Genomic DNA, 26,732 nt, shown 5'->3' on the forward strand with positions numbered 1-26,732 from the left:
AAGGGGTTTTTTTTTGTACTGCTATGAACCGCATTATTATAGGTATTCTGCAAACGGAATTAACTTCGCACCAATTGTCTTGGTGGTAGTTGGTGTAACAATGTAAATACTGCTCCAGGGTTCTGTTCGTTCTCTCTGACTCACCGTCACTTTGAGCGTGGTAGAGGCGGCAATTGCCGAGGCGGACTAACAAACCCAGAAAAGCTTTCCAGAACTTTGAAATGAATTGGGGCCAGCGGTCGGAGACCACCTTATATGAGGCCCAGTGTAGGCGATAAATATGCTGAATGAACAAACTGGCTAACTTAGGGCGGAGGGATGGGAAGCACATGGGATGAAATGGGCTTGTTTAGAAAATAAGTCCACCACCACCCACAAGACCGTGTTGCCTTGACTTTCTGGCAAATCCGTAATAAAATCCATGGAGATGACTTCCCAGGGGCGGGAGGCCACCGGGACAGGTTTCAACAGACCCTGGGGTTTTCCCGGACCGTTCTTGGCTTCCGCACAAACAGAGCAACCTTTAATATACGTCTCAATCTCCTTGCGCATCGCGCGCCACAAAATTGACGGCGGGCCAAATGCAGAGTTTTTAGGAAGCCAAAATGTCCAGCCGGCGAGCATCATGACAGGCCTCGAGAACCTGCTTACGGAGGAGAGGCGCGTACCAACAATCCCCGCCGCCAAACACCATTCTCCAAGCGCCAATTGGGAGTCACCTTCCTCCGCTGGTGGCTTTCCGGCGCAGCCCAGCCTCCTCGAGTTCGTGGGAAAGGAGAGACCAGGCTGGGAATGGGTAGAGAAGGAGGAGTGGACGTCTGAGATCGGTGACAGCCAGCCCCAGTGGGAGGGAAGAGAACAGTCGCGGAATATCCCGTGAAAAGGCAGCTCCACCCCCCTCCCGGGCGAAGCGAGAGCGCATCAGCCAGTTTATTGGTTTTCTCGGGGAAAAAATGGACAGTGAAAGAGAAGCGAGAAAAGAAATCGTTAGCCCATGAGTTGTTTTCGCGGACATCTTGAGGGGTGGAGAGGCGGCCAAGTTCTTGTGATCCGACCAAACTTGAAAGGGGTGTTTAGCCTCCAGCCAGTGGCGCCAAGTGGAAAGAGATGCTATTTTGATGGCCGCAGTCTCTTTATCCCCTACAGTCCAGTTGAGCTCAGCACCGGAGAATTTCTTTGATAAATAAGCACCACGGAACCAGCCTATCATCTTTATTTCTCTGCAACAGGGCTGCCCCAAAGCGCTTTGTCGAGGGCATCCACGTGAACCACAGAAAAGCGGAAGATCTGGGTCAGGGTGTTTCAGGATAGGATCGGTAGTAAAGCTGATTTTAAAAGCTGAAAGGCTGTCTGACATTCTTTAGACCAGGAAAGGGGGGCCCCGGGCTTGGCAGCCTGTGGATCTTTACCCTTAGTGCGTAAGAGGTCTGTGAGTGGGAGAGTCAGTTCAGCGAATTGGGGTATAAAGTCACGATAGAAATTAGCAAACCCTAGGAAAGATTGGAGTTCCTTTTCGATTGGTAGGGGCAGGCCATTGGAGGACCTGCGTCCAATCTTAGCAGGATCCATCTTTAGCCCCTCGGAAGAGATCCGGTAACCCAAATAGTCGATAGAGGTTTGGTAGAAACAACATTTAGAAAGTTTGGCAAAGAGGGAGTTGTTGAGCAAGCGTTTTAATACTTCCCGAACCAATGCTTCATGCTCTTCCATGGTTTGTGAATAAATTAAAACGTCATCTAAGTACACCACTACTCCCTTGTATAATAAATCATGGAGAACTTCGTTGATAAGGGCCATAAAAGCTCGGGGGGCCCCACTTAGCGAATGGCATTATTAGAAGTATTCATACTGTCCAAATTTCGTGTTAAATGCAGTCAAATGTTCATAGCCTTCCGCAATCCTGACCCTGTAGTAAGCTTCTCTTAAGTCCAACTTAGTAAAAATCGTCCCTTGCCCAATGCATCTAAAAGGTCCTTGATTAATGGCAAAGGGTATTTATTGGACAGAAACCGCATTGAGTCCTCGGTAATCCGTGCAGAGCCTTAAAGACCCATCCTTTTTTTTAACAAACAATACAGGAGCAGCATGTGTGTGTTTGGTAGCCAGCCCATTATGAACCAGCGGCGAGGTTCTTGTCTAGAAGACACGAAGTTCCCTTCTCCTCATTAGGACTCATCGCGGTAGATTCTACCTTTGGCCAGATAAGCGTGTGGCTGTAATACGATTTTGCAGTTAGTGTCTCTATGGGGTGGCAATTGATCGCATTCTTGCTCCCTGAAATACTTTGGCTAAATCTTGGTAAGCCCGGTGGAATGCCGGTAGAATCGGGGAGCCATTAGAAGTGCATAAGCTGATGAAGCGGTATGTCAGGAGAAGGTGAGTTTTCCCCCCAATTCATGTGTTCTCCGCAGGGAGGGTCAGTGAATTCTAAGATCCTTTCTTTCCAAATGAATTTTGGTTCATGCAACAACAACCACGGCATGCCCAGAACTATGGAGTGTTTGTACGGTAGCCAGAATAAAACTAATTTTTCTCCCAATGGTCAGCATGGCGAGGAGGACCGGTTCGCGTTTTGAACTGGGCGGTCCTTGACCCGAGGACTGCCGTCCATTTGGGTGAAGCGGTATGGGCTTAGCCAGGGGACTTCGGTCTAGTCCAAGTTCCTCGCCACCTGGGGCTGCATTAAACAATGGGAGCACCCAGAATCTACAAGGGCTGAGGCTATAATGCGAGTATGTTTAGCGGGATTGGCCAGAAGCGGCTTGAATGCGTAATGGGGCGCTGCCTTCACTCACTGCATCTGGAGTCGAACCCACTTATCCATGGGGGCTGAAGAGAGGCAAACAGCTGCTTCCCCTCCTCTGGGTGCATGCCGGTAACTGCCTTAGAGCGAGCCCGTTAGAGGCGGCCAGTTCGCGTGGTGGCTTGGCAGATGGGGTGTAGCGGCGGGCCGGTTGGCTTCTGTTTCGGGCAGTTGGCGGCTAGATGACCGGTCCTCGCAGTAAAGACACAATCCCAGGCGGCGGCTGGCTCGGAGGTGGTTTCGGTAGAGGCTGCTGGAAGGCTTGGCAGAATTAATAGCGGTGGTCGTAGAAATGGCGGGTTTTAGGCGTGGGCGGCCCCGACGCAGCGTAATCAACGAGAGCGCCACTTGGGATCCCAAGTCGATCCAATCAGCAATAGTCGCGGGGGATCCGAATTAGAAACACCGTTCCGCAGTTTACCGTCGACAGCATCGAGAAGTATTCACATTTCATGCGCTCAGGCCACTCAGGAGAGTCGAGCAGCCGCCCGCCTACGAAATTCGCGGGCAAATTCTGCAAGCGAGTGGTTGCCTTGCTGAATAAGATTTAATGGTGCGGATGGCTTCATTTTCAGCACCGGATCTTAGGCGAGCCCTTAAGGCTTGGAGAACGCCGGCACCCGTGCGAGTATCCTCATCTTGCAGATTCAAAAGAGTCACAAACCAGTCGGCTGCGCTCCATCTAAGAGCGGAACCGATGTCCCGTATTTTTTAGGCGTTCAGACCGGTACAAATCGTCATAGTCCTCCATGTGGGCATCGAGGTTGTAGGATGAAGTAGGGAAGTTTGGAAGCGGTCCCCATCGAAACGGGCAGGTATTGGAGGTCTGTAATATCCTCTCTCCCGGCCCTTGAAGCCCGCTGGGGCTGGCGGTTGCGCCAGGTTGAGGCAGCGGCGCAGGGAGGGCGAGTCGGTGGAGGTGGGGGGTACCAGCGCCCGGTGCAGCTGGTGTTCTGGTGGGAGCGGTCCTTGGAAGGTGGCAGATCGCGAGTAGCAGGACCCAGCAGCGTCGCCCCTCTGGCGTTGGCTGTACCAGTGACAGCGTAGACTCCAACTTGGGGCATCTTGTCCTGCTGCTTCTTCAGTTCCCTCTCCAAGGCGGCTAAATCTCTCTCCTTGCGAGTCAAGGCATCCTGGTGCGCATGCAAAGCTGCTTTCTCTCGTTCCAGTTTGGCCAGTTCGTCTCGTTGAACAGCTGCAGTTAGTTCACTTTGCGTGCGCATAAGGCCTGAGCAGCTTTGGCGTTGGCGCTGTAAGTCCAGTTTGGAGTGTTCCAGGACTTTATCATGGACTGATAGGTTCTGCACATATTGCCGTTGCAGCGTCTTTGGCACGGTCCAATTCGAGTTGGATTTCTTTGCGCTGCTGTTCCGGTCTCTTTGCAGGTTTTCAGCTCTTGCTGCAGCTGCTCTGCGTTCCTCTTCCCATAGCTGGCGTTCGCGGGCCCATGCTTCTTGGGCATCTCGCAGTCGGCCCACTTCCTCATCCCAGCTCTCTTTTGATGGGAGGGAATAGATCCGGATGGGAAGGCAGGCTTTCTTGATTCCTCTTCATCAGAATGTAGGACCTCGTGCCCACACGGCTCCGCGGGGCACCTCAGGTGCAGCTGCTGATCCGGGATCTGGGGGGTCGATCGGGCTGATACGGATACCCCTCCAATCCCGATATAGTCCCGGTTTCAGCGGTGGTCTTCGGGCGGGCCCCAGTGCTATGCCACGGTGGATTCTTGCGAGCATCACCAAAATACGAGTCAGGAATGCGTTCAATGGACTCCTGTGTTGCGCATGAAAGGTGGTCAGACCCGTCTCTTCCGTGACAGGTTGCATCTGAGGTTTGTAATCCCACGGAAGCGGGCAGATATCCGATCCGCAGGCGCTCGATCCATAGACAAAAGCGCCCCAAACGACTCATGCAAATCCACATGATCGTCTTCGTCCCTCGTCCCAATGAAGTAAGGGAAGACTCGTGTTGATACGAGGACGGGAAAGAGTTACCAGCGAGACCCGTTCTCCCGCCGGTTCCTCCAAATCCATAAGGGAAAGCCCGGAGCCCTCTTTGGGGCTACCGCACCTTCCACAGATTCTGGAATATTCAACCTCTCCATGCGAGACACCAGAGGGTCCACTGCACTAGGAAGATAGATGAACTAAGATTCCTGCCACAATGTAAGAATTCCATAGAAGCAGAAAAAAAAGGCTTTTTTGGTGTAAAAGACCGTTTATTCAGACATCCTAGAAAGCTCACGTACACGACGTGGCAGGAATAAAGTCTCCCGCCAGAAGCACAGGTTATAACTCTGTCCATCCCATCCCCCCTCCCGGATTCCCATGGGAACGGAGTTCTCATCTCTCTCGCAGAGATAAGGTCTCCGCCGCAGATGCTGGCCCATCGCCCGGGTTATGGAATGCAGTCAAGGCCAGGCGGCTGTCCCGCTCATCAACACCATTGAATCCTTTACAGTCAGTGTATGAGAAATCTGTGCAAACCCATCTGAAAAGAACTGAAAGATGTCCCAGAGCTTCGCACAAGGCATTGTCTTGTCCCAAGTTCAGCTGCATTGGCCCAGGAAAAAGAAAGGATACTAATTCTAGTCTGTATCATTCTTTTCTGACTAGTAGGATAAGATACATAGCAGAAAATGTTTCTTAAGCTGGCAGTACTGTGGCCAGTAAAGAAGAAAATGGTTAGAGAATATTTTGTTTAACATTAACCTTTTATGAAGGAATATGACATGATATGACATTGTTCTTCTTTTTTACCTCACACACATGCATGAATCACATATTATTATAGTCAGGCATAGTTAAGAACATTAGTAAATGAAATCTACCCCACTGGTTGTATTCTAAATTTCACAGGAGAAAATTGCTGAGTTTAAATGGCCTATACAGAAGGTGCGATTTCATGACTATGAACCCCCCACGCAGTTTTGCTGCATGGGGGATTCATAGTCATGTTCAAAAGTTTATGAGGACCAAGGCCAAATTCCACAGAGTGATGCATTTTAAAAGTGTTTACTGTGATTGAGCTAGAGATATTGTTAGGAATGATCTTACATACCGGTAGTTTGAAATACATTAAGTTTGAGGGGATGCCTCCCCTGCCTTCTGTACATGACATATGTACATGTGATAGTTTGGCTAGAGTTTTCCAGTCAGAAGTGGAGTTTCTCCAGAGTTGCTTGCATGCAAGAACTGTACCATGCTTTTATGTTTGGCATTCTTGTCAAGATCTTCCTTCTTCTCTTGCAGTTGCTGAGGCTGTCAAGCAAGTGGGTAGAACATAGTGTGATAATTGCAACTGGGCAAGTCAGCACTACTGTGCTGAGAATGGATTTGCTTGACAGTGTATATAGGACAATAGATAAAAGCTTCCAGGGCGAACATCGTGACTTGCAGCACATCTTCAAAGTCATCATCAACTTTAGCTTTTAATGATGCATCTTCAGAAAATATTGACAATTTGAATTTGTCATTAAGTCAGTTTTTTCCACATGCTCTAGATACCTTGAGTCTGAGGAAATAAGGTGGTATAGAAATGTTTAATATAAACCAAAAAAAAAAAAAGCTTCTTTCCTTAAGCCTGCACATTTTTGTCACATTGTGGTAGTGCGCTGCTGGCAGTTCTGCTGAAAAGTGTTTGGTCTTGCACAACCAGTCTGGTTTTTCCAGGCTATACCTCTTAGTGAATATCTTCCACCTGTATTGAAGGGTCTCTTATTTTTCTTCACTTTTTATAACAGTGCCTTCTTTTTCTCATATTTCCATCACGCTACTCGTTTCTCCTCATTTTGTCTCTTTATATAAAGGTCTGTCAAACCTTTACTCATGTTTCTACCCTCCTCCACCCAATTTCTCATCAGGTTTTGTTTCTCAACTATTACTTTCATGGTTTTAGCTACCACTTTAATATGAATGAGTATCTAAAGCTGTTTTCCATCCTTGACTTTCCACCTTCTATCCAATAACACAACAAACTAGCATCTGATTACCTTTTCAAATGGAACACGATAAAGCCATCTCCTCATCTTTCTGCCGGAGACCTCTGTTCTTCATACTTTGTTGCCACGAGCACCGACTGCAATGTCACTCCTGTTTCTCATTACCTTTGAGGCTACCTGACTCCTCCTTTTTCCTCCCTTGCATAAGAGTGTATTATGCCACTTGAGGCTTTTCGGGCTCTTTACAATTTTATTTTCTTCTCCCTAAAAATATTTGACTGAAACTCTCATCCATGGACTACTTACTATTACTGAAGTTAGCAGAGTATTGGTATTAATTGATTAATAATGAAAATGTTTTTCCATCTCTACATTTCAAGCTGTTTCCGGCTTTGACAAAGTAAATTTATGTTGCTTTAAAAATAAAGAATACAGAATGTGTGGGGATGTAACGTAGTTGTTGTAAAACACAATTGTTGTAAAACACAATCCTGATCATGTTTTATTTGGGCTGTTTATAAGTATCATAGTTATGTTAATTAGTTGATGGATGATTTTTTTCAAGAGACAGACTGGTTGCATTGATTCTTTTTAAATGAGGACCATTAATCACTTTATTTTCCAGAAAAAAAGGAATTTTTCATTTTAAAGTGAAGTTGAATCAACAAATGGCTCTGGACAGCCAATTATAACTTCCGATATTCAGCAGTTTCCTGATTTTTTATCGTCCTTCCTTGATGGAAACTAGCCATGCAGTGGGAGCCATTAAATGACTATACATGCACACTCACAATCATTACCTTTACTTCTCTCTCCAATAACAAAGAATAGGTTGATGTAGTTCAAAATTTCAACCCATGGATTCTGTAATGGCCATTCAGATTGCATCTAAATGGCAGCTACCTTATACTGCTTCTTGTGTGATGAACAATTATAGTCTCTTGTTTGGACTGATCTTCTCATGCTAATCCTACTGAGCCTTCCATTTGGAAGAAGTAGTTCATGACTGTGAGATATATCTGATTACAGTACCTATCTCTAAAACATCCCTTATTTAGAAATAAGGTTGGGTTTTTAGCTATGAAATGGGTTTTTAACTATGAAATGAATTCAACCTAAATTTGTGGGCATGGGCTTCAGTAGCACTGGTATGTAAAGCTGGGCTTTGAAACTGGGATCATCGAGTTGGAAATTGGGATCATCAAGTCTCTCTCTCTCTCTCTCTCTCTGTGTGTGTGTGTGTGGGGGGGGGTTTGGGAGTACGTAGTTTGAATGGTGAGCCTGTTTTGTGAGTACAACCACTTGCTCAGATATGCAGTCTTCAGGATCCAGCTCTAAGATAAAATATAATTTTTATCCCTAGTTACGTCTGATGTTGCAGAGTTATTTCCTTTACATTCTGTAGAGCAGCTTTTTATCTTTTAAAAGATTGATTTGGGCACCTTATTTTTTAAAAAAACAAAAAGATGTTAAGAAACAAATGTTCAGATGGATGAATGTACACTAAAGTAACTGACTAAACCAGCATTTGACTCACTACACATATCTGCTATTGGCTTCTGAATGATGCAGGAAGCTGGGCTCACTGCACTTGGTAAAACCTTGGTCTCCTGTTTTGATATGTCTCTGTGTACTAAATGTGCTCAGGGGAACTTGATTTTGCAATAGTTTTACATCCATTCTGTTAACAAGGAAGCAACTTCTCAAAAAATTTACTGATCTGTGAAAAAACAGAGAGGCCTTTGGGACTCTGAGTTTTGATGCTCTGTCGGTCTTTTTGACCAATTCACCCATCTGCCTGACAAGAAATCTTGAATACATGTTTACTTCTCAGATTTCTTTTTTATTGATGCTTTTGTCATCGCTTTTAACAATGTATAGTTACAATAATTACAAGGCTTTGATCAGTGCTAATCAAATACTGGATTTGTGGCTATCATTTAATTTACTAATTTTTTCAGGATTATATGCACTTCAATAGTCCTGATAAGTGGGAGTGTTTGAGAGGTGGGAGTGTTTGAGAGGTTTGCTGAGGTGTCCAAAATCCATTTGTGGTTCTGTTTTGGCATGATGTATTTTTGTCCATTGTCCTCTTAATTTGTTAGAGATAGAAAAATAAAATCAGCTTGAGATTTACTGAAAAAGTAAGCAGGCCAAAATGCCATCTGGCTATTATGAATGGGGAAGGACTGTGTTCAGTTCTGGTCACCACACCTAAAAAAGGATATCACAGAGCTTGAGAAGTTGCAGAAAAGAATAACCAAAATGATCTGAGGGCGAGCAACTGCCCTAGGACCAAGTGCCCAAACTGCAACCCAAACCCCACTTATTTATCGCAAAGGGCTAACCCGGCAATTTAACCTGAATGCTGAGGTTTAAGTTTAGAAAAAACTGGTTGGCTCCCTCTTCCTCCGCCCCACCTGTTCGAGCAGGGGCCAGCCTTCTCTAGCCTCAAGCAAGTGCCGTGTGCACCACTCTGTGCCTCTCTAGCACCTCTGCCTCCTCTGTGCCCCCCCCCCCGGGCAGCCGCCACCCAGAGCACAGGCACCAGGCCCGCCAGCCGAGTCCTCCCTGCTCACTGCAGTGCGCACACATCGTGCTCAGTGGCCCAGGCCAGCCTAGATGTGTGTTTGGGGGGTGATTTTCCACCCCCCACATGACGAACTCTGTGTGCACGTGCCCACAGAGAGGGCTCCGAGTGCCACCTCTGGCACCCATGCCATAGGTTCGCCATCACTGCCTTAGGTGGAACCATTAAAACACTTAGGGCTGTTTAACTTACAGAAAAGGCAGGTAAGGGGAAATATGATAGAGGTCTATAAAATTATGTGTAGTGTGAAAAGGGTTTGCTTCATGTCTAGTAGCCATGGATAGCCCTATGCTCCATGAACATGTCCACTTCCTCTTAAAGCCTTCCAAGTTGGCAGCCGATACCACATCTTGGGGCAGAGATTCCACAATTTAACTATGCGTTGTGTGAAGAAATACTTCCTTTTGTCTGTTTTGAATCTTGAATCTCTCACCCTTCAGCTGCAGTAGATGACTCCACATTCTAGCACTATAGGATAGGAGGAAAAGCTTTTCCATTCCCACTGTTTCTCCTTAGTTTCAGAAGAGCATTCCTTTGTACTAAGTGCTGTGGAACACAGGCAGGGTAATGCTGCACAGTTATCTTGTTTGTGGGCTTCCTGGAAGCACCTGGTTGACTACTCTGTGAACTGACTGCTGGTCTTGATGGGTCTGATCCAGCATGGCTGTTCTTATGAGAGCTGCTGATGTCTGAGAATCTCAAATATCCCTTGCCCTTTTGGCTTAACTTGATAATTGGATTCCTGTAATCATCTTTGGTCATTCCTTTTTATTTGTCTCCTTACTGAACATGGATTTGAGTGATAGTCAGCTCCTCAAATAAGACACAGAATGTACTGGACTGGGCATTGGATAGGCCCAGAAAGTTTAATTTTCTGTAAGAGAAACACATCAAACATTATCAAAAATATACAAATGGATGGCAAGCATTTTCATACTTGCTCTGTAGTACAAGTAGTGAAAACAAAGTGTATTGCCATCTTTCTTCATCTCTGTTTTCTTTTGCTAATGAAGACTGTAAGTCTTTTTGGGAAGCATTGCATCACAACAATACTGCCACATTATTCTCCTAGCTAAGAGTACAATCCTTAATATCTATGGGAGGTGTGCCATAGACTCAAATAGGATGCACCCTTGCACAGAGTGACATTTATACATTAATTCTGCTATCAGTGGAGTCAATCTACTAGTTTTTGTGCTGATAGAAAAGGGAGGAAGGATGCCCTTGGACCACCAAGAAAAGTTATATTGCAGATCATGGGACAAAAGCCATATGAGGCAAGGTCTGCATAAAGGTGGGGAATTGGCCAAGACTGAGTGGGAAAGCTGGTTGAATCCATCCCAGCAAATACAAGAAATCCAATGGTCTGAGATTCAGTTTAGCATTAATAAGGGCGACTGAGGGCCAGTTTATGAATTTCTATTGTGTGTGTTGGTCGACAACACAAGATTTTTGCATCTTACATTTACTGGGACATTTGCGCCTCCCATATTAATGCCTTTTTCTCTTTGCAACTGTAGTGAGGCAGTAAAGGTGGTTTCGGTCTCCTGCATATCATGTTTGTTTCCTTAAACCATCATGCAGAGTTACCCTTATGGGCAGTTTGGAAAAAAATAAAATACCACATGGGGTGGGGGTGGTTTGAAACCACTTCTAACCTTTCAAAGTGGTTGTGAAGAGAATATGACACACATGAACCTGGGAAATTCAAATCTTCCATTTAATGTGTGGTGCAAAGTCTCTGTGTCATCCACCAACAAACAAAAGTGTGAATCAGCCCTGAGTTATTGAGTTGTATCCTGGACAAATTTTAAATCAAATAAACACATTCTTATGGTAGTATCTGCTTCATCTTTTTTGGGGGGTGCTATTCTGAAGTTTTTCTGTGTACCTGCACAATTATCTTTCAGTAAAAGGAACGGTCATTAATAAATCCTATCAGTTACCTGAAACTTGGATGTTCTTCTGAGGCAATAACTCTCAGAGGCAGTTCTGAATAGGAGATGTGCACAAACTCATATATTTAAAGACTGATGAGCTGGTTTCCTAGGATCAATATCAGTCCATGTGGAAACAGCCAAAATTACAGGAAAAGTGGCCTCTGGCAAAGAGACAGGATCATGGCATTTGTTGGCTTTCATCCTGCTAAAAAATTATATCATAAACCACAATACAAGCAAGAATAGACAACCAATAAGTGCAGTTTGCATCTTGCACAAGGTGCACCACAGGTGGGTCATCCTTTTGTGTCAGCAAACTAACAGAAAGTCAGCAGCATCTTTTTGAATGTTAATTACAATATTTTAGCTGCTTCTCTCCACATAGCAGGCTCAAAAGTGGTTTACATGAATGTTTTCAAGTACATATAATAGTAATATAAAATAAAAACAAAAACCAGCTTCTCTGTCTATAAACAACTTATACTTGCAACCCATAAAAACTTTTGTACATGCCTTTCAAACTGGGCACGCAGCTCTTGTATCATCGGGGCAGCCCCTGAAAATGCCCTAGATCAGTCTATAGTCAGTTAAATGTCTCTGTGGGAGGATACAGAGTGGAACTGTTGAGAACAAAAAAGTTGGCTCGTGGGTTTGTACAGATAGGGACAATCTTCCTGATTCGTGATGCAAATACATGCTTTTAAATTGCATATGTTTTTAAAAGTTAATTGAGTAATGCAAGTGAAGTACGGCTATTTGAAAATTAATAGTAATTCCCAAAGCATTACTCATACTGCTCTCTCAATCTGAGATCTGAAATATGCTCCAAAGAGGCATTCTTATTTCTAATTGTGGAGATGATGGTATACCACTAAGAACAACACACCAAACAGGTTTTACCCAGGAGACAAAGTATAAAATGCTCTTTGTTTCTAATCATTGGCATTTATGGAAGGCCTATCTATTCTGGCTTTTTTCCATTCGTAAGTGTCTGTTTGAATGGGCATGGCTAGAGGCTATTTGGCAGGGAGGGAAAGATTGGGAGTAACAGCTTGCCAGCTGTCACATCCTGATGAGGGTTTGATTTTTCTTCCTGTTGCAGGTATACAGTTTGTGTTTGGCCCGAGCTGTGAGCCTGTGGCCATGAATGAAGAGAAAGAGCCAGTGGCTTAGCCTGTGGCTCATAGTCCATGGATTTGGATGAACTAGCCACTGGATCCAGCACTAAACCAGGACATAGGGTTTGTGTGTGTGTGTTTGTCTATATCATATTCTTTGTGGTTGTAGGCCACTTTAGGTCTCTTCAGGGAGAAGAGTGCAGTACAAATATTTAAATCCATCAGTACATATTTAATTAATGTACTTTTCAGCTATGGCATCTAACCCCTTTAGGTTAGAAACTAGTGTAGCTTTTCTCTGTTGTTTATCTAGGCATATGATATTAACGAGTATACTGTCTGTGAACGTGGAAGTTCCAATTAGTCACAATATCAGTAGGCAATTGTAAGGCATATTTTTCATGAATTTGTCTAATATTTTTAAGGAAGCCTTCTACCCTTCAGTGGAGCCCATGACTTTGCTGGTTAACCACAGTGGTGTCCCCTTTTAATCGAAGGGAGCTTTCCTAATCTATTGTATACTTTCCATCTGAACTTCAGTTGTTATAGATTAAAATAGCTGCCAAACATCCTGAAAGCACATGACCTTCTTTACTCTCCTTCAACTTCCACTGGACTGAACCTCTCATTATTTTTTTGGAGAAGTTTTATTTTCTGGGTTCCAAGTTCCCTCCAGTCAGTCCCATGATAGAATATTCCAAGATACAGATGCTTATGGTATCTGAAAATGGTTGTGTAATTTTGTCAACTGGAGAATGCAGCTTACTCTGTCAACATGAGGGTAACTGAAGCCTCTCATTTTTGCAGCATGCTAAGCAAAGTTGGCTGTTGTTACTACTTGAATGGGAGAAGAGACCACAAAGGAAGTTGATGGTTGCTATGGAGAGAAAGGCAGTAGCTAACTACTTTTTGTTTTAATTTTTTAATTAATTTTTCTCAATATAGAAACACACACAAAAGAAAAAAGATACGACAAACCAATTAAAAACACACATTAATATCAAAAAAGTATTAACCTGTATAAACAGGTAACAGATAGAATGGATATTATTTTTAACATTATATAAACCAACTATAAATAAGAGGGAGATAATTTCTTCTATTTTACTTATCTCACCTAACATTTATCTGTACTAATAACTCCAACTTGTATATTAACAAACACTGACAACTACTTACAGTATTGACTAACAATGTTTTCATTCAACTTTTCCACTTCTGTTTTTAATCCCCATTTTTAAACAATTGATTCAGCAGCATACAAAAAATACATTTCTCACTTTTCATCAAACTCATGTTTTGCCTGTCAATTTGTAAGATTTGTTTATTTAGCCATTGTAGTATACTCTCTTACTTTTTCCTCCCAGGTTTCTGTATTTGGACATCTTTTGGCTTTCCATCTAGATGCCAGTGTTACTCTGGCTGTCGTTAATAAATACAGAAATAATTCTCTAAGTTCTTTGGGAGATTCTCTGGAAAGATAGCTAATAACATTGTCTTTGCATTGACTGGAAAGTCACTCTTCCGTATTTTTTGCATTTTTGCATGAACTTCTATCCAATACTTTTTTAAAAAAAATTTGCAGGTCCACAGCATCTTATAAATTGTTCCAACTTCTTCTTGCTATTTCCAACAAAGACCTTTAAAGTTTTTACTGATCTTTATAGTAGCTTTTGGGGCTACGTATCACCTGTAAAACATTTTATACCAGTTCTCTCTCAATGTGTGGCAGGTTGTAAATTTAATGTTTTTGGACCATAATAGCTCCCATTGTTGGAAAGACATCTCTTGAACATTTTGTACCCATTTTATTGTACAGTCTTTTATTTGTTCCATTTCTGTATCATACTAAAACAGAATTTTATGTATTCTTCCCAGCTGATGATGCTCAAACTACTTTTTAACGTATTTTGCCTTTTAAACCCATGAGGGGTCACTATAAATCAGCTGTGACTTGACAGTACTTTTCACCACCCAAGCTGAAAAAAGATACTTAAAGTATACTGTTTCCTCCTTCTGTGCCCTTGGCTGTAGACAGGCACTGTTGCCTCATTCAGTACTGGCCTCCCTGTTGCTGCTCATTCACACTCATTCTATTAATAGTTTGTCTTGCCAAATGTATCTCACATCTGGTTCTTTATGTTTTCCTATCTTATACTCGTCTTCATGCTTTTCTTTTTATTTCTTGTAACTTTCCAGTCTGGTTTCTAGATCTCTCTCTCTCTCTCTCTCTCTCTCTCTCTCTCTCTCTCTCTCTCTCTCTCTCTCTCTTAATTGAAGCAGTTTGATTTCTTAGGTTTGGGACAGTAGTAAAATATTGAATCTACTGTCATGTTCATTAATGCACAAACGGCTCAACGTTAAAATTATACATGTAGCAGGGAACTGTGTGTCAGTCCTAAGCTTGCTTGCATATCTGTCTGTGATGGTAACTTGTTTTCCACAGCAGGAGTATAACTACAAAAAATGGTACCTGCGGCAAGAACTGAAATTCCACTCCCAAATCCGATTCCTGTCTGGTCAGAAAAGGGTTAGATAAAAATCTAAATAAAAACAACAACAATACACTCAGTAGTCCTATTGATCAATACACTGATGAAATGACTCATAGAAGACTGAAAGCCTTTTCCTACAAGCAACATTTGGAGCATTCACTTATCTCAGGAAAGTTGCACCATATAAGCAGTATGTAAGCATTTCACAAATATCTCTTTAAACCATGATGTTTCAAGGATCATTCATTTTTAATCACATGGTAAACTAAAGAAAGATTGAGATGGAAAGAACATGAACAATGTTAAGTTCTACAACAATAATACCTCCACCCAGTACAGATCAGAAGCAAGCTGTACAAGTATTTGAAGCAGAAGCTTCAAGACAGTCCAATTTAGGAGAAAAACTGGGGTATAAAAAGTTGAAGAACTGATTTAAAATAAGGGAATCAAGCCACACACTAGATAAGGCAACTTGAACCACATTATAAAAGGGTGCAAGAAAAGCCCTTGCCATCCAACAGGCAAGCTAGAGCTTGTAAAATTTTTTAACATATTTTTATCTTCTTGATGCTCAGCTGTAATCCTGCTTTGGCTCTTTCTCCTTTAAGTAGCCATTTCAATTCACTATTTTCTGCTAGTAATGTTGTATCATCTATATGTCTCAAAACATTAACGTTCCTTCTACCAATTTTCACTCCACCTTCATTGAAATCTAATCCAGCTTTCCTTATGTTCTGCAATACCGGTTGAAGAGATAGGGAGATAGGGAATATCCAATTTGAGCTATTGTGTTTCTCCATATTCTGACCTAACAGCTTCTTCAGAGTACAGTTTTCCCAGCAAAACAATCTGATGACTGGAGATGGATTTTGGGGGGCAGAGCCAACAGTATAAAGTTGGAGCTGGTGAGGCCCAGCTGCTAGGTTTGATCCCGGCCTCAGTGAGGCTTCGGTCAAGCTTTAAACTGCAGGCGTGAAGTTTAACGCTGGACCTGGGCAAGCTGAGGCCTGCACCAAATGAGCCTGCCACTCTCCCAAACTACATGTGGAGTTGGAGGGAAGGGTGAGCCGGCTGGCCCTGCTTCCAAGCTCCACGTGGAGGATCTGCACCCCTGCTCCATGTGGACAACCTGCCCCAAACTCTCTGACTGCTCCTAATTTACATTTTGTGTAGGATAGCCTCTGGTTAGTATAAAGTAATAAAGCTAATAAGACCTTCTACATAAAACCTTGTAAAATAAGTCCAGGCAAGAAGCAAGGGCAAAAGCCCAAATGGAGGGCAGGAAGGTGGCAGCAACAGAAGTGCTTAGTGCTTAGTTGGGCAGGTAGAAAGGCAGAAGAACTAGGAGGATGCCAGCAGTCACAGGGGGGGGGGGGGGGGCTGCAGGATTAGGAATTCAGAGTTGGGACTGCAGAGGTTAGGACTTTTTTTCTTCTGCTGTGCCAAGCCAAAGGGGGAAAGGGGAGGAGAAGCACAGACGGGTTAAAAAGGGATGAGGAGGGAGCCAGCATGAGAGAGAGGAGGAGGGGAAGGAATAGAATGGAGAGAGAGAGGGAAAAAAAGGAAAAGAAAAGCAAAGTAGGTCCAGAGGAGAAGAAGAGCATAGTAGTCCCTTTGCTCGAAGGGGTGAAGAGCGTCACTGAACTGGAGCCAGTTCACACTGGCCCCTCTCTGCATAGATGTCAGGGTGGCTGACAGGGCACCCATGCAGAGGGAGTTGGGAGCACTGCCTGGCCTTACCTGCAGTGTCCAGTAGGACACTCAACAGGGCCACCCATGTTGTGCATCCCAGTCCCGGCGCTGCCAGCCTCAAGTACCACCATGGCATGCACATGTGCACGCACATACACACCTGCTGCCAGCAGTCTGGCTTCTGCCTTTCTACCTGCCCAACATGCTGTTGTGCACATTCTGGTTGGATGGGAGCCCTGTGAACCTGGGGAGGGTCAATCATCCAAACATGCCTCCCACGTGACCCATTTAGCTTCCACTCTCCCCACCCCAATGTTTACTTGTCTGTTCCACAACATGTGTGAGCCAACATGTTGTTACAGTGTACTTTGGTTTTGAATGTACACTAAGCATTTGGACAAATGAGGGAGAGGCACAGTGTTCTTGATATTGTATTTACTCTTGTGCAAAGACAGGTGTGTCCCCCCCCCAGATGTGCCATAAAAAGAGGAGGTCATCTTAAATTTGTATGCAAGTTGCAGTAATAAGAAAGTTTGTTTATGTCATTTTTAGCAGGGTGGTCTCACATTCAGGGTTATCTTCAAAATAAACATTTTATCTTCCAGGTTTGCCAGTCAGTTAAAAAGACATTCCTAAATCCCTGATCTGTTCTTGAGCATGTTATTTTGAGGACCTGACTGCAGATCTATGATACTTCTGTTATGTAATTCCATATTTGACTATCACTGTGATAAAACCTAGTGCTGGAAACCTTATTTACCAAGTCTCTATTTTTTTCTCCCCTTTCTTATAGAGTTCCTGCTGGGGACTGTGTGGAAGGATGGCAGTTGCAGAACCCCTGACTTCTTTCTCCCGGTGGTACCTCTATGCCATTCATGGCTACTTCTGTGAGGTGATGTTCACAGCTGCCTGGGAGTTTGTTGTCAATTTCAACTGGAAGTTCCCAGGAGTCACCAGTGTGTGGGCACTCTTCATCTATGGCACTTCCATCCTCATTGTAGAAAAGATGTATCTGTATCTGAAGGACAAGTGTAACATATTAGTGCGCTGCCTCATATATACCCTGTGGACGTATCTGTGGGAGTTCACCACTGGCTTCATTCTGCGCCAGTTCAATGCCTGTCCTTGGGACTATTCACAGTTTGACTTGAACTTCATGGGCCTCATTACCCTTGAGTATGCCATTCCATGGTTCTGCGCAGCATTTATCATGGAACAGTTGGTCATCAGAAACACTCTACGTTTACGGTTTGATGAGAATGCTGAACCAGGGGCTCCCACAGCTCCTGTAACCTTGGCCAATGGCCACGTGAAGACTAATTGAATAGTAACTTAGGGCTGCACTTTGACGAAATGAACTCCTGCCCCCTTCATTAGAGACCTGTAATGATGGCTTCAAAAGCAAAATTCCTGCTTCCTCTATGATAAAGAAACCTCCTTCTGTTGGAGCTGTGCATGAAAAAGTGGAACCAGTAGATTTTCTATGGATTTTACTTTTTGTTTTTTAAACTGCAAGTAGCACTGCCAGCTACCTGTTGGCTAGATAGTTTCTGACTTGTAGCTTACTATATGAACTATTACCTGCATTTTACTGCATATGTAAAAAATAAGAGAAATGCTAGTATAGCTTGTACAACACACACACACACACACACACACACACACACAAGTTAGTAAATTGGCACAGATGCCCCTGTTAGTGATTGGCTTATATTCCATGAGGCAATATTCAGGTGCTTGCTTGCAACCAATACCTCCCATGGGACCTGAGATGCTGCAGGGTCAAGAAGAAATCAGCAGCTGCTGAGATAGCCCAACAGTGGCAGTCTACCTGGGAGGTCGAGTTTGCCCTTTTGTGTGCTCCTCCTAAGGCTTTTTTATTGCACCACAGTGTATGATATTACGGTGCTGGACATCTTACTGGATTTATATAAAAAATTACTTTTTGAATCATCCATTCTGATGCTCATTACAGAGCTTGCTCTCCCATTCCGATCTCTCTCTTGTGCTCTCTCTTATATATATATATATATATAAAAGGCCTGTTCTTCTGGATTAATTTTATTATTGTTGTACAAGCTACATTTTGGTCAAGTGGCCAAAAGTGGGAGAAAAATGGCTGAAGTCTTCCCTATTTCTTATCTTTACTATTTGTAGAGGAATTCAAAAAGAAGGGCTGCTTCAGGTCTGGTTCTTGCTAACCCCTTAGCCACTATTCATATCACCAGCTCTTCTTTCCTCCCCAAGAAAGTCTGTTCCCCGTGATCCTGATGGCTATAAACATAGATCATTGGTCCTGGGATTAAAGTCGTCACATGGCAGCTGGATTCATCAAGATTTGGAATCCTAAAGAACTGTATATTCCTTGTGTTTATTTTCTTCTGTCTGCACTGATCTGACCTTATCTAAGTCTGCCTAGTGTTCTCCAAGTACTAATAGCAGTATTGGTAGTGCAGCCAGCTCTCTTTCTAAAAGTATGTGTGAGCTGCAGAACTGCCTTATAGTAAGGGGCACTATAGGATCACTCTCTTCCAGAATGGGCTGAAACAGCACAGCAAGGGCACACTAAGCTCAAGGGAAGCAAGAAGGTCCCAAGCAGGTACATAGCAAGTAGTTGTAATGAGATAGATCGCTATCTAGTGACCACCAAAGAATATCTCTTTTTGTTCTGATGATTCTGGGGCTGCTTCAAGTAGCAAGCATCTAATAGCCTTAAGAGGAAGGTGTGCTATAACCGGGCCTCCTGGACCAGAAGAATTCCAGGTATCATTTGCACTGAATGGAAGGGAATTGTACTAGCAATGAAGTTAGGCTTGTGATATGAATGTCCTTATATGACTGCAGAACCTCTTCTGTTTTTTTGTTAAAGATGTGACTACTTAATTATTTGGTCTGCTATTGTTTGTTTTATCAGTCTAATACAACTGTTTGTTTGTCCATTCTCAGAAAAAGAAACATATCCTGCCACTTTGGATGGGTTCTACATTGTCTAATGAACATGAGTCACCTTAGCTTGTCAGAGTTTGATTGCTTTGTTCCTTTCTATGTCCCTGACATGTGATATCCATCGCTGGTCATGGGTGGGCAGAGATACTGGGCCTGTGATAGACTGCAGGCTCCTGAAATACTTGGAAAACTTCAGAGAGATTCATACTCTCTTTTTATAGTCCATCCAATGTTTAAAAGTAACCACTAAATGAAACCATGTTTCCCATCCAGTGTGGTGCCACGCATAGAGACTTTATGCATCAGCCATGCAACAGAAGTCAACTAAGATTGAAAAATAAGATGGAAGGGCAACTTGTTGTTGTCCGAGATATGCTCTTAAACCCTCTTTGTTGATGACAGAGTATCCTAAATACTGTGAAAATAAGCTTTCTCTTAGCATTTCTCTTCTGTGAGATTCTGTTCTGCACCTCAAAAGGCAAGATTAACTTGTAGAGGTATTATACATTGCTGGTCCCCCCCCCCCCCCATACTGAAAATATATATATTTTGATTGCTTTATATATATATAAGTTTTCAATGAAAAGAATAGTGCAAGAAGGAAATCTGGGAAACCTACACTTCCTGGTAACAAGTGTTTATGAAACACAAGGCAGAATTACATTCTCACCACTAACCAGTCACCAATAAGCTTAGACATTAGTTCTGTTTGATTTCCATTCCTGCCTTGGCCAGTAGCACAACCCTGTACCCTTTGTGTCTGTATTCTTATCCTAAATAGCACAGTTACTTAATGGCTAAACAACAGTTGCTTACACTAAAGACTGGTTTCTGGCCTTCCTATGGGCATCTTCTACAAATGAGCTACCTTTTCCTTTGGTGCATTAATGCTGCACCTTCTAAAGCATATTTTATGCTATTATCTCTGATTCTACTCTGAGATGTGCCCTCAAAGGTCTGTAATTTTCACACAGAAGTGCACTTTATTTGCAGTTTGCACACCAGAAACTGAGCTGGGCATCATATAGTCATCTTTCTCCATGTTCCATTGACCAGTCGTTCCATTGACCAATCAGCAGTTGTCTTTAACAGTGTTTTGCAGCTTCTACTGTAGCAGACTCTGTGGTTCTCCTTACTCGTTTAGGAGGAATGCAACTAGGTTGCATCCAGAGATTTTACCCATTTTGCTTCATTTAACTTTTTTTTTTCACTTCAAGTGAAAACTACTGATGTTGTTTTGCAGCCGGGTCTCTTAAACTACGCAGCAATGACAGCCACATTGCTGCCAACAGTCGCCTAGAAGCTGTGCAGCAGAGGAAGCACTTGCGTATAAAACATAACAATTAAAACGCACACAATCTTCAGTTAAAGATTTGCTTGTACGTGTATCTTCCTCAGTAGATTAAAGTTGCCTGTTTGAATTCACCAGCAATAAAAACTTGTGGTTTGTTTGGCTTTGCCCTCTCTTTCTCTCTCATAAAGAGAACTTGGTTTATGCTTAGAGTTTTGGAGGGGGGAGGGGGGCCTACAAGTTTGCTCTTGTGCTGCGTTACACTTCTTTTGTAGCTTTTTTTCCCTTTAAAAAGTTCTATACCAGTGGAACACACACACACATGCCCTATGTGTCTATGTCTGTCGCATTAATGCTGGGCACTAGCACATTATCCTGATGATTTAGCTAAATCTGAAGAACCTGGCTGTTGTGGGTTTTCTGTGTTGTGTGGCTGTGGTCTGGTAGTTTTTGCTCCTAACATTTTGCCCGCATCTATGGCTGGTATCTTCAGAGGTATGTCACAGTGAGATGCATCTCTCCGTGGTATATCTCACCAAGACATACCTCTGAAGATACCAGCCATAGTTGTGAGCAAAACATTAGGGGCAGAAACTACCAGCCCACGGCCACACAGCCCAGAAAATCCACAACAGCCAGTTGATTCTGGCCATAAAAGCCTTCGACATTACAAATCAGAAGAAAGCTTCGGAATGCTTTTGGGGGGCAATGGCCATATCTTACACAAGTCTTGCTCAGAAGCCTTTCCACAAGGCAGTACTGTACTTTTGTAACACTATGTTACTAATTTTTATTTCTTCACTAGAAGGTCTCTTTCTTTCTACATAGGAGGCTCACATCCAGCATAAAAATGAACGTGTAGCAACCTCAACCATCTGAAAGTGCATATGACACAATTTATGGATATCTGAAATTTGTAGGTGCTGTTCCCTAAGTCCCCTGGGCTATTTACAAGGGGGCAAGTACCGCTAAGATGTCCTTAACATACATGTTCTGCATGGGCTTCAAAGAGGAAGTTAGCAAGATCCTAACATGGAGGTACTAAAAAATGAGCAGGGTCTGAGTTCTCTACATATTCCCCCCTCTCCATGTAGTACTGAAATGTTACACAGAAAGAAGAAACACTCAGTAAGAGGCTTTAAAAGTTCTGGCTTGACAGACTCTTAACTAACCATAGTTAGGGGAGTGGTCAGCAGACAATCACAGCAACCATAATTAGTTTAACAGTTAAACAACTGTTTGCCAAGTGGTCTGCAATGAGCAGCATGGTGTAGGGGTTAGAGCAGTGATTCCCAACCAGTGTTCCACGGTACCCTGGGGTGCCGTGAGCACATCCCAGGGGTTCTTTCTCCCATCCTGGGTATTTCACAGGTATATATACTCCATTTGCTTTATTACCACCAGATCCTCTGAAGATGCCAGCCACAGATGCAGGTGAAACATCAGGAGAAAATACTCTGGAACACAGCCATACAACCCGGAAAACCCACAACATCCTAAATTATAAATAAATCGCAAAATAAACCAAAGCCTCATTCTAGCTATGCAGAAGGAAGGTTACACAGTCAAAACTGCTAATGTAATGAAACAAGGAACAGGACAGATCAGCCAGCAGCAATAACAGAATGTTGGTTGAGAATAGCAGAATGCTCCATGCCTCAGGGAACTGAAATGTGAGGTGGACTGGCAGGTTGCTTCCCATATTACGATTTTAAATCACAGATGGTGCCTACCACTTTGAAACTGTAATGTGGAAAAGATGTATATGTTCAGTTGCAAGGAGGAGTCTGATAATCTGGCCTGAAAGAAGCATAGTAGACCCCCAATCTGTTACAGAAGATACTTGTCCTTTCCACAATTGCTTCTAGAGATGGGAGTTATGTGTAATCTCTCTTCCAATTCAAGAATCATAAAGTAAACAGCAGGAATATAGGAGAAACTATACCACAGGGGTCACCAGAGCTGTACCTGGAGTACCATGGTACCTGCTGATACTTTTTCTTGTACCTGCCAAGTGTTCTTGAGAAGTGGGTGGGCCCGTGTACTGCTATGGCCCTGCAACGCTTCTGGTTGACTATTGGAGATTTGATAGACAACAGAATTTGTAGTTTTAGAAACACAGTTATTGTGTGGCAATTAACTTATATTTTAATAACAAGAATATTGTCTGCTGCTGCTGCTGCTGCTGCTGCTGCTGCTGCTGCTGCTGCTGCTCCAACTTTTGCTGTACTGGGAGCCCAACCGCACCAGTGATACAGACATAGACTAACAATCTGTCTTGTGGGTGAGCATTTGAAACTTAGTCCCATGGACTTCAATATAAGTGTGTATGAGACTGCAGCCTATATTTTATTTGTTTGTTTGTTTGTTTGTTTATTATATTTTTAGACCGCCCTCTCCAGTAGGCTCAAGGCGGTGTACATCATAATTTAATATATAAAATAAAACATAAAACAGTAATTCAATCTGTAAATTAAAACAATCAATCTGGCGACAGTTCCCTCCCCCCAACCCCATCCACAGGGGGCCTGGATGACACGAGGGTCTGATGGCTATCCCGGCTGGCCAAAAGCCTGGCGGACCAGGTCCGTTTTACAGGCCCTGCCGAACCTTTTAATTAATATGATGATGAATTTCACCCCCAGGTTTGAATGTTCTTATCAAGATGTAAATCTGTTTCTCCGCACCAGACCTTAAAGTAGCCCAGTGGATTGCATTTTTGGCAAGCGGAACAGCATAGGGAGAAAAGTGTTTACTTCCACCCCATTCCAAACATGAGCCCAATCCATAAAGGCCCTACCACACCTGCTTTTTAAGGATGAAATAACAGGTCCGGAGTCCCAACCACAAAACAACCAATTCATATCTTGTATAATTTTGCCTTCAGTGATTCTGGAAATGAAGCCACGAGGCATTTGTCCTTAAATTCTGAGCTTTAGACGCAGACTTGAACACGTTAAACAGTATTTCTGTTCTGCAAATTCTCAAAGATTCTGCTTTTTCCCAAATGGCATCCTTACACTGGTGCTCATTCTGATGTGGAAGGTGGTTTACTCCCTAGGCTACGAGCCAGGGCCAGCCTGTCCCCATGATATGTTACTATGGTTTGGATATGGGATGTGGCTACCAGGCTGGCCATGTTCACCAAACTCATGATGTATGTCTGCATTCTTTCAGTTTTAATGTAGGTTCATGAATAACTGTATGATAGGCAGGCAGTTATTTTGCTTTCAGTGGGTTTGATGTGTGTGTGTATCTCTGATGTCCACAGTACCTTTAGTTATGACATCCTACTTCGCTTTACACCCAGAATTAATATATGCTGACATCCATTGCAGCTCCAGTCACTACAAAAGCTGAGCATTGCCAGGCTGATTAATTCAATCAGGCAGACCTTGTAAGTCTCTTTTTGGATGTTCTCATCTACTTGAACCCTTTGAAGATGCATGCCTTGTAAAGCACATTCCAATTTCATCTGTGCAGCTCACAGACTGCAGTTCCCAGTAGGCAGAGGGATTTGCTGGTAATGCTGTTAGAGTGATCTCTAAAAACTCAGCTCTATTTCCCATCTGTTGGGTGCCATTACTTTCAAAGTGCAGAGAAAACAGGTGAGATGGCTGCTGGGTGCCACAAAAACATCAAAGATCACAGTTCTGAGCACATAATAAAAAAGAATCTTGCTGGGAGCAATGTGGAGGTGCTGTTTTGGAGAGTGAGAATTTGATTGTTATTTGGTGTCAAAGCTTCTCATGATCTGATATAGGATTCTGCAGCGAACTGACACAGAAACTTGATGGCTGGATTCCATTCATATTTAGCTCAGTTCATGTGCAGACTGTGTAAGAAGATTATATTTGTTATGATACCTCACAAAGATATTACATGTACAATGTAGAAGAGTTGGTTTACATACTTCACTTTCCCCCCCACCTACAATCTACAATCTACAATCATTCCCATCCCCACAACAGGCACCATGTGAGATTGGTGAGACTGAGAGAGTTTGGAGAAAATGGTAATTAGTCCAAGGTTACCCAGCAGGCTTCATATGGAGGAGTGGGGAATCAAATCTAGGTCTCAAGAGTGCAGTGATGTAGGTATAGATTTTTTATGGGGGGTTGGGGGGCACGCCCCTGGGGGAGTGGCCACGCCTCCCCAAGCCCCGCCCCAGGCAGTGCTTATAAAAGCAGCTCTCCGAGGCCTGGGATGGCAGACTCCCCCCCGCCCTGCCCCCCACGCCAGCATTAAGAACAAATTCATGTACATCTTTAGAAAGGAAATCCATATAATTCCACAACAACAAAAATGCAAGGGAAAATGATAACTTGTTCTTTATACTATGAGAGATCACTGTAGCAATCATATTCCAGTATTTTATCGTTCTGCTCCATTCCCATCATATACATATATAGGTGCTACTGATATAGCACTTTAATTAATTTTCATTGGCAGAAAAAGTTACTGAAAAATTTAAACCATGTCTTAACATGGTTGTCCAAATCTCTGAGTTTATTGGAACTTTCAGATATTTTGTCCGGAGCTTTACAATCTTTTCTGCCATTTACTATCAATAACCAGTAAATAATTATAGATCTTAGAATGTATATTCCTTTTACCAGCTATTGTTGATTTTTCAAAACCTATCAGTTGGGTTCTTATTTCCTTTTTACTTGGTAGCATCTGCACATTGCTTATCATCCTCACATAATCTTTATTAGACATAAAAACAAGGACAAATAAAATAAATAGATATTAAAACAAGTTCAAGTTTATGTTGTTCTTGAGTATGTATAGCAATCACTTGCAGAAGAAATTTTGCAGTCTTTTCCAATATCTGTTTTTTTACTGTTTAGAAGTAGGGCAATTCTGGAATTGGCTAAGCAAATTAATGCTTTATTAAATGTAGCTTGTGGCAGCAAATATCTGATGTTCGCATATTTAGGACAGAAGAAGATCATATGAGTAACAGTCTCTACTTGATTTAAACAGAATGAACAGGATCTTTCATTGAATGGTTTCAATAGCTGTCGTCCCTCCTCCACTGCTGACAAAAATACATTGCACCTAGCTTGAATTAGAGCCCATCTTTGTCTAGAGCGTTTAGACCAAGGCGGACCAGTGCTATTAGTTTTGCTTGATCTTACTGCAGCGTTTGATGTGGTCGACCATGATCTTTTGACCCACCGCCTGGCTGCTTCTGGAGTGCGGGGCACCGTCCTTCAGTGGATTGCCTCGTTTCTCCAGGACAGGGGTCAGCAGGTGTGGTGTGGGGACCAGGCCTCCCAAAGGTGTCTGCTTCATTGCGGGGTACCTCAGGGGGCCTTGTTATCCCCGCTCTTATTTAACATCTACATGCGACCCCTTGCTCAGGTGCTGAGCTTTGTGCTGGGTTGTCACCAATATGTTGATGACACCCAGCTCATTCTGTTGATGGAGGGGGGAGGGGCGGCCTCTGCCCCTGCGGCTCTACAGCATTGTTTGGAGTCGGTTGCTGGTTGGTTGAGGCAGAGCAGGTTAAAACTCAATCCATTGAAGACGGAGGTCCTCTGGCTGGGTCGTGGTGAGAGACCTAGGGATTTTCAGCTGCCGGTTCTGGAAGGGGTTATATTGGCCCCAACCTCCCTGGCTTGTAGCCTGGGGGTCCGCCTGGATTCCTCCCTTTCTATGGAGGGCCAGGTGGCCCATGTTACCCAGGTAGCTTTCTTCCATCTTCGCCAGGCCCGGCGGCTGGCCCCCTACCTCTCCCAAGCTGACCTGGCCACTGTGATCCATGCAACAGTCACCTCGCAGTTGGATTACTGTAACTCGCTCTACCCGGGCCTTCCCTTGAGGCTGATCTGGAAGTTGAAGCTGGTCCAGAATGCAGCAGCTCAGCTTCTTACGGGGGGGGGGGGACTTATCAAGATCACATTACCCT

At 43.4% G+C, this 26,732-nt stretch overlaps 1 protein-coding gene across 2 annotated transcripts in view; it reads left to right on the forward strand.

Annotated features, from left to right (window-relative positions):
- The window catches only part of TMEM229B (transmembrane protein 229B), a 33,335-nt gene extending 12,360 nt beyond the window's left edge, over nucleotides 1-20,975 (forward strand). The window contains exons 1-2 of one of the 2 annotated variants that reach the window (XM_048486451.1): nucleotides 12,443-12,514; nucleotides 17,372-20,975. In XM_048486451.1, the coding sequence (XP_048342408.1) occupies nucleotides 12,464-12,514; nucleotides 17,372-17,902 (582 nt within the window). In that variant the 5' untranslated portion in view covers nucleotides 12,443-12,463 and the 3' untranslated portion in view covers nucleotides 17,903-20,975. Of the gene's footprint in view, nucleotides 1-12,442; nucleotides 12,515-17,371 lie in introns of those variants that run through there. The other variant, XM_048486452.1, reaches the window with a different exon arrangement.
- Nucleotides 20,976-26,732: the final 5,757 nt, after the last annotated feature.

The sequence above is a fragment of the Sphaerodactylus townsendi genome, linkage group LG02 (genome assembly GCF_021028975.2).
Source record: "Sphaerodactylus townsendi isolate TG3544 linkage group LG02, MPM_Stown_v2.3, whole genome shotgun sequence".
Taxonomy (NCBI): domain Eukaryota; kingdom Metazoa; phylum Chordata; class Lepidosauria; order Squamata; family Sphaerodactylidae; genus Sphaerodactylus; species Sphaerodactylus townsendi.